We start from the raw sequence: 8,254 nt of genomic DNA, 5'->3' as shown, positions 1-8,254 counted from the left end.
AAGAACAGCAGAGGACCCAGGAAGTTGTTTGCAACAAGCAGTGACTTCGGCCTTCCCATCCTCAGCCCTGAGTGCTTGAGGACGAGATGTGTGACGAGAGTGGAGGGGGACGTCGAGAGTTGTCTTTGGCCCTGCAATGCCAACCGTAGAGTTCAGCTGCCAGCCAGTCACCAGTCCAGATCCCTCGCCACATCCCTTCTCCTAGGGATTCTGGGGGCCTCCTTCTCAGGGGTGCACCTGCTCCTGTGTTGGCTGACCAAGGCCTCGGTCCCACTGCAGAGCAGTGAACCTCATGGATATGGAGGGCCCCTTTCATCCCTAGGTCTGTGACATCTGCCAGGGCCTGGCTCAGAAGCACTCTGTATCCTTTTAATGTGTGGGTTTTCAAAGAGTAGCCCACTCTCTCTTGTTGCGAGTATAGAACCCCAGTCAAGTCACTTACGTCTTCTGGGGAAAGGGTTCTAAAGCACCAGGATCTCTCACCAACCCCAGACAGGATGAGGTTGGGCAGGAGCCAGGGCTTTAGCACCATCAGTGCTCCCATCTCTGGCTGCTGCCTCTCTGTGACAGCTGCCACCTGCACCAACAGTCCTCAACACGTGCCATCTCATAGAGCCGGCCTCCGATACCTGTGCTGTCCCAGGATCCAGGTGCTCCAGGAGAGCCTTGGACTGGCCTCTTGTGGGCTGGGTGTCCCTCCCTAGGTCAGTCAAGTGAAGCCAGCGTTAAGGTCCTCCGGGACTGTCTCAGCCAGCTTGGGCTGCCGTGAGAAAATGCCATGACTTGGGGTTTAGGTGCTTGGTGAATGTTTCTCATATTTTGGAGGCTGGAAGTCTGAGGTCAGTGTACCAGGTGATTTAAGCCTCATCACCTCCTGAAGGCCCATCTCTCACACAGAGGTCAGGGCTTTAATATGTGAATTTGGGGGGCATGCAGACAGCTAGGCCACATGAGGACAGAGTCTAACTAGCCCCATTTGAGCCAGATGTCCACCCCTGGCCATCCAGTGGGACATGCAGTGGTGTAAGATAGGCCAGCTCCCATGGGGGTTTAGGGGACGTTGGGAAGGAGGCAGGGGAGGGTTCCAAGGACAGGGCTCTGAGCACACCACAAAGTATTCCATGTCCTTGAGCAGAGTCAGGGGTCGCAGTGGCAGGGCGTTGCCTGGCTCCCTCGGCTCCGTGACTAGCGGAGACTGACTTTGGGTCCTATGAGTGGGAGGGACCTAGCTCAGGGTGCATTCCTGCAACAGAAGGTTCCCTGCTGTCTTTTGGTGCTGGCATTAAAAATCTGCGTCTGAAAGACTTTAAAGATACATTATTTATAAAACCATTTCCCATACAGCAGCTACCTCCTGCCCACAGCAGTCTCCTCAGGCGCTATCTCTGCTTCTCATTTGAGGAAATCAAGGCTGGCCCCCTGCCCACTTCTGGGTGCCACTGCCTGCACAGGGGGTCCTGGAGATGAGGGCAGTTCCTCTTTGTCCTTAGCAATCTTTTCTTTTAAGTATCAAAACGATGCTTCCAGCTGTTATTGTTTCTGAGGTCTCTGCCCCCCTTGGGCGATGGCACACACCGTGCCAGGCTCTGTTCCACGCACCGCATTGTGCCAGCTCCTGAGTCCTCATGGCAGCCCACCACAGAAGCTAGGTCAGTCTCCTGTGGTACGGACGGGGCGCCCGGGTCAAGGAGAGCTCGCACAGCACCCGAGGGGGCGCTGTGAGAGGGAGCTCGGCTCTCCTAAGTCAGAGACCGGCTTCACGAGGCACAGTGAGTGGACTGTGGAGGGCACCGCCCTGCTGGGCCGGAGGAGGGCTGCCCCAGGTGGGGAGCTGCTCTTTCCTGACGAACGTCTGCTCGCGGTCTGGGCAGGTACCTCAGCTCCAGGGCATCAGAATGGCCGTGGGCTTGTGGCTAAGAGGGACTAAAGCTGGAGGGGAGAGGCCGTGTCCACACCACATGCTAGTGTCCTGGGGCCTGTGTGCACACCCGTCCCCAGCTACCCATCTGGGCCCTTTCCAGCCTGCTGACCCCTTAGCCAAACTTCCCTCCCTCCGGACTTCCATTTCTTCCCTGTATGAGGGGGTTGGCTTATGATCCCAAGGCTTCTATCCAGCCCTGTGGCCAAGAATTCTGGTGGCCTTCCCAAGGTCATGCTGCAGTTTCCTCTTGTGGCCACATTGGCCAGTTAACGTCCAGCCACTTACAGTCCAGGGAGAGGGAAAAGTCACCCAGAGCCTTGGTGACTCTGGAACCTCTGGACAGCCTGTGACACGTGGCCTTCACACACAGTCAGTCAGTCAGTCAACCCTCAGCAAACCTCTCCTGCCTGGTCTTGGAGAGCTGGTGGGCAGTCCTGGTGGCCTCCACCTGCCGAGGGTCCTTCAGCATGGGTGTGGTGGTGCTATCAGACCTGCAGGGTTCTGGGAACAGAGCCACCACCATGAGCTGGTTCAGATGGTGACTTGGGAGCCCAGGCACTGGCCCTCATAGGCCTAAACAGGAGACAGAGTCCCTCTTTCTTTGAGGTCCTTGTTTATTTTCTTCATTGCCCGCATTTCTTCCCTGGCCATCTTTACCAGAGCGTCCAAGTCCGAGATGGACCTCCATAGTGTAGCTCACTGGGGAGTTTCCTGCATGGTTCTCAGTGCACCAAACTGCCCCCCGCTGGGCCTTGACACTGGCATTGATGTCCTTAGGAGAACCACGGGCAGAAGCGGGCGTGTTCTGTTGAAGTAACAGGGAATACCGCTCTGAATTTGGCCCACGTTTAATCTCTATGGTCTGTCTGTCTTCACACTCAGATGAAGCACCTGGCTGTAATGGCCTCTGAAGTCTCCTCTATCTTTTCCATGTTTTACTTTCAGATTCAACATCTCTGTTGCCTCTGAAGGTGGAGGTTTAGCTTGCCATTGCCCAAGTCCTAGTTGAGCTGATTTGTAGAGCACAGCAGGAAAGGAGTAAGGTGCTGGGAAGGATCTGCAGGTCCACTTCCAGCAAAGCTGTCCAGGCCCTTCATCAGCCTCCCCCATGGCTTGCGATACGGGCAGGTGAATTGAGTTTTCAAGGGGTTCATCTTTGCAGAAAGCCAAAAGGAAGTAGCCTTCAGAGAAGAGTTGAAACCATTTTAGTGCTTGTCATCTGCTTCCTCCTGGTGTACACCCTTGATCCAGACTTCTCATTTTCACCTCTAAAATACTAGCTGAATAGATAAGGCACCCACACATGCAACATAAAAAGTGGGACGTGCGTCTTGCTCTGCATTTCTGAATGATTTGAAATTCAGACTCCAATCATTTTTACCACCATGCCACATTGCACTATATGATATGTGCTGCAAGAGAGCTGTGCAAAATAATTTGGGGAGAATATGTGCTACCGTACCTGGAGAACCGTCCATGGCGACTCTGTTACACGTGGTCTTTCCTTATTTACAGCTCACCACATCTCAGCACCAGCCCTGTGGGTGGCAGACAGCGCATTTTTATTCTGCCATTCTTCCTGGGGAAACCGAGGCTCAGCCCGCCAGTAGCCGTCCATGTTGGAAGGACCACAGCCCCACGGAGCTAGTGCAGCCTCTCGCACTTGCACTGGGTTCCCGTGCCCACGCGCAGCCGTCTCTTGTGTGCCGGGAGCTCTCTCTATGCCTTGAATGTGTCTCTTATCTTCTCCAGGGCTGAGGACACTCTTTGTGTCAGTAGGCAGTGTGTACTTTTTCCTTTCAGTCCTGGCCAGAAAAAGTAGGAATTCTGAAAAGCTGCAATTATCCCTCCTGGTTCCTTTGTACGGAGCTCTGTAAATAATTTATTTGGATTTAAGGGCCTAGAGACGGAAAAGCACATTGAGCCTCTTGGTAACCAGGCAAATTCTGCGTTCAGAACTTGAATGCAGCGGCAAAGAAAAATGTTTCTTTGAAATCAGAGAAGACAGAGTGACCCAAGGGCTCAGGCGTGAGGTGAGACTGGAGTTGGTCAGATCGCAGCCTGAGAAGGTTTTTGTGGCATGTAAAGATCACCTGCGAGGTTTCTGCGTCCACGTTCGGTCACTCTCGCCACAGGATCTCGGAAGCGCAGCTGTGGAGGGGAAATGCAGAGATGTCCCAGCAGGCGCTTCCCAAACCCCTCCTGCTGCACTCAATACCTGGATGAAACAAAGAAAATTGTGTTTGCCAGGCCAGCTCACTGAAGTCACAAGATTCCGAGTGTCATGCTGCATTCTGGGACACCCAGCACCTCTCCTCCGGAGGGGCTCGCTGCTGGCCATGCGGGAACGGCTGCTGATCAGACTTTTCAAATAAAGATGTTTAGTACAGAGTTGAAAAACCATGTGATGGTCATGGATTTGGTGAAGAGTAACTGGTTTCCCTCCCAGAGAAGAGCCAAAGTTTGTATCATCCACTTGTGTCAAGGCCTGAAGACGGCTGAGCAGCCAGGCAGCAGATATGAGGTACGGCTGGACTGGGTGGGGAGCTGTCTGCGCACCAAGAGATGCAGCTGCTGTGTGTCCTCGGACAGCGCAGGTGTTGATCTGGTCTAATACGTTAATCTCATATGTTGTAGTCTTTCCCAGGGGATTTGGAGAAGAATTTTTTATTTTTTAATTTATTCCAGTTTTTGCAACTTGGTGGTGGTTTGGGGGGTGCATATTAGATGAATGTAAGTTACACATGGCAATCGTCTGCATTTACAAACATTTAATAGCTCTCCAAAGGCTTCTGCAGTGGGTCATCGTATCCACATTTAGAAACTGCCGGGCACTCTGTGAGCTAGGAATTCTTAGCTCTGTAAGCCCTGTCTTAAAAACAAATTCCTATTTGTTTCCTGATTGGTTATTTGGGAGAATCTGTATGGCTTGCTTGATCCAGTTAAAATGAGATGAGTCTGGGATAGACTTCTATTTTTTGAGGGTGAGCTCTCATTTCCAAGCATAGAAACTCTGTTGTAAAAAGGAGAAGTTTGGAGACTTAAAACGTCCAAGTGAAATAGACACATTACTCTAAAATATATTTGTATTCTGCAACTGGTATCAGCCACAAGCAGTTATCTTCAGAAAATAAACACACATGAAATCTGATCAGCTCTTTATTGTACATGGAATAAATTATGAATGACATTGTAATTGACTCCTAGGTAGCTCAGTTGCCCATCTCTTTTGATAAATGCAACATGCAAATTGCTAACGCTTTATGAAAAGCTAACCTTTCTGAATATTGATGCCGTTATTAGGAGAGCCTTCTCATGAATGCTGGCAAATACTTCAGATCTTTTGTTACCCATGCTTGGCAGAAAGGAGCCAGCTCAATGTGGAAGGAACAGGTTTAGCAGGGTTCATGGCAGGCTTCTTCCAGCCCCAGCCCCGGGAGTCTGAATTTCCATGTTCACAACAGAGATGGAAAGGCCACAGAAATAATGGTGTTAATTAAATTCAGTAATAGTTGTTCATTACTTCATTGCCCAATCAACCAGAGCAAAAGGTGTGCAATTAGAATATAATTGAGAGAAACCAGAGATGTTATTATTCACAAGTAATTAATCAGATGGGGACAGGATTTTATCTTTCTATAATTTTTACTGAGGTTATTTTTCAGTCCTCCAGAGAGGAAAAAACTTGTTGAATCATCGTTTCATGCATTTTACAACAGTGTTCATGGCTCTACTTGAAACCTTGTCTTGCTTTCCCATTTTTTTTTCATGCATAAACTTCATCTATTTTCTCAATATTACAGCCACACTGAAGGTGATGATGTGCACCTCGAAAGGAGGTCGTAAAATACTGGAATACACTGATTGTCACAGCTACATTTTTTCTGTGGCTTAATCCTTCACAGTCCACAGTGGAGCCACCAGTGTGAGATGAGTCCAGGCCCCTCCCGCACAACAGACCCAACCACTGGCTGCTTTCACTGTCTGTGGTGTGAGTGGTGGTCCCTGCGGGGTCTGCTTCCGGGTTCTGGGACAGGCCCATGTGAAAACCATCGGATAGGATCTGTGCCTCTGAATCTGGAGCTTTGCTCAACTTTTAGTAGCAAACATTTCAGAATTTAAATTATTCCATATTCTTTGAACTAGTCTTCTTATTCCCACTGGGGCATGTCAACAGCATTTAGATTGAGGAAACCAGGAAGAAGCAAACCTCCTTGCTCAATTTCCCAAGTTGAACAGATGAGTGAACCCAATTAACAGCCTCTGGGTGCTTCCCTTGGACTTGGCCCAGTGACTCCTCTTCCATCAGCTCAGAGGCCCATGCTTAACCTGCCCTGGGCTTCACCACGCAGTATCCAATGGGGTGAGGAATGAGCAGGTTCACTGGGATGAACTTGTTTCTTTAATCTAATTGATTTCCCGTGAAAAGTGAGTTGGGGAGACTTGTTCCCGTGAAAACCTCACAGATTTCAAATTCTCCCCATGAGAATCTGCAGATTTGCTTGAGTTGAGAGCAAGGTCTATAGATAGGTTTTTCTAAAACCACAGCCTGATGTGAATGCCTGGAGAATCCTCCTCTCACTTGGGACTGGCAGAGTAACTGCGGCCCTGGGACGCTCCCCCACCACGCTCTTCCTTCCACTGCCTGCAGCAGGAGCCAGGAGAAAAGTTGCTTGCTAGGAGGTAGCTGGGGCGGGAAGCAGACAAGATGCTAGGGAGTCTTGTGCTCACATTTGCGAAGCCCCGCTCTCAGCGACTCTAAAATGCCCCCTACTAACAGGAACATGGTGTGCGAAGGGCAGTTCTCCCTCTGCATATGAATTTCAGACATCAACAAAGCCATAACTGGGTCACGGATTAGGCCCGCACTTGAGCTCTGCCTGCTGTCCCCGGGGCAAGCGTGGGCATGTTCCCAGGCTCCCTGGGAAGCAGAGCAGGGCGTTTTCACCAGCTTGAGGAGGGAGCCACGGAGAGTTCGTGATATGCTTGTGTCTCCCCAGAACGGGTGAGCGGCTCTGAGCTGACTGCAGAGATGCTGTGACCGTAGGCACAGGCTGGGGCTTGCAAGCCAAGGCCATCTGTCTTCTGATAGGCGATGGCCTGTAACATGCTGAATCTTGAGGTGAACCAGGGAAAGCTTTTGTACTTGGAGGTCATGATTTGGCCCTGCCTCTCCGAGGTCGAGCTCTGCTCATTCCATGGTCTCTGTCATTGAAATACCTGTTTCTACTGAGGGATTTTCCTCCTGACCTGGGCTGTCTTGCCTTGCTCTTTTGCAGACCAGGCAGTTTTAAAATTGGATTTGATACACTGTGACTTCTGCTGGGTTGTATCTTGATTTAGTTGTATTCCTGTGAATGGTGTTGAACTTTGTTCTGGCTGGAGGTCAAGCTCTTGGCATCAGCCCGGTCCTGCTGAGGTTCAGAGCAGTGGTCAGACTGGTGGATGATTCTGAGCCCCCCCATGGGGATATTGGTTAATGTCTGGAAGCAGTTAGGGTTGGGATACCTTGGGGGGAGATGCCCCTGGCTCCAGCAGTGGAGACCGGAGATGCTGTTGACACCCTGCCAAGGTGCAGGGCAGCTCCCTCCCTCCAGCCGAGGATGATCCACGGTGTTGGGGCTCGGCCTAAATTAGCTCTGCTATTAAGACGCGACCCTTCTGAGGAGTCTACCTGATGCCCCCGGTGTGGTCAATCTGCACTTGGGCTGGTGGGGACGTGAACTCTTTCCAGCTCTGTGTGGGGTCCGATTGTCTGAACTACCGCTTTCTAGAAGCTTTTATTCTTTGTTTCTTCCTGACTTCAGGTAGTTATCTCTCAAGCAGGTGCAGGTCAGCAGTTATCCAAAGACCCCTGGGGTCCCTGTCGACTGCTGGTCCTCTTTCCTCGCAGTTCCTTGCTCTTCACAAAGCATGGTAACCTGGTTCCTGTCTCTGCCACCCCTGCTCAGAGAGGCCCCTGGGTCTCTGGAGCTTCCCTCCCAGAGCGTGGAAACTGCTCCAGTTGGGGACCGTTGTTGGGCCACCCCCCACCATCTCCCCTCTCAGGGGTCACGGTCCTGTGCAGCTTGTTGGCCAGTGTCCAGGAACCCTGTGCCCAGCTCCTGCCTGGCTACTCCGTCTTGGAAATAGATGTCTGCCCAGTGACTCTGATGTTCTCCCAGGGCTGGGACACCCCACTCCGGCTTTGATGATGGCCTGTGAGTGGCTGGGAGCCGGTTTGGGTTTTGTGACAGGAGAGTGCTCAAGTTTTAAGTGTTTGGGCTTCAAGGTAACTTGATTCAGGGAATGAAGAAAGAGGAGGAAAACCAAACATTGCCTTTCTCCTGCCAG

At 51.2% G+C, this 8,254-nt stretch overlaps 1 protein-coding gene across 2 annotated transcripts in view; it reads left to right on the top strand.

The window, feature by feature from the left end:
• Positions 1-4,205: 4,205 nt before the first annotated feature.
• C15H10orf90 (chromosome 15 C10orf90 homolog) overlaps positions 4,206-8,254 on the top strand; it is a 186,541-nt gene continuing 182,492 nt past the window's right edge. For both annotated transcript variants that reach the window (XM_077105482.1, XM_077105481.1), the window contains exon 1: positions 4,206-4,445. In XM_077105482.1, the coding sequence (XP_076961597.1) occupies positions 4,206-4,445 (240 nt within the window). The remainder of the gene's footprint in view (positions 4,446-8,254) is intronic.

This window comes from Callospermophilus lateralis, chromosome 15 (genome assembly GCF_048772815.1).
Source record: "Callospermophilus lateralis isolate mCalLat2 chromosome 15, mCalLat2.hap1, whole genome shotgun sequence".
Taxonomy (NCBI): domain Eukaryota; kingdom Metazoa; phylum Chordata; class Mammalia; order Rodentia; family Sciuridae; genus Callospermophilus; species Callospermophilus lateralis.
The sequence above is the reverse complement of the archived record's forward strand: the minus strand, read 5'-3'. Positions and strand labels throughout refer to the sequence as shown.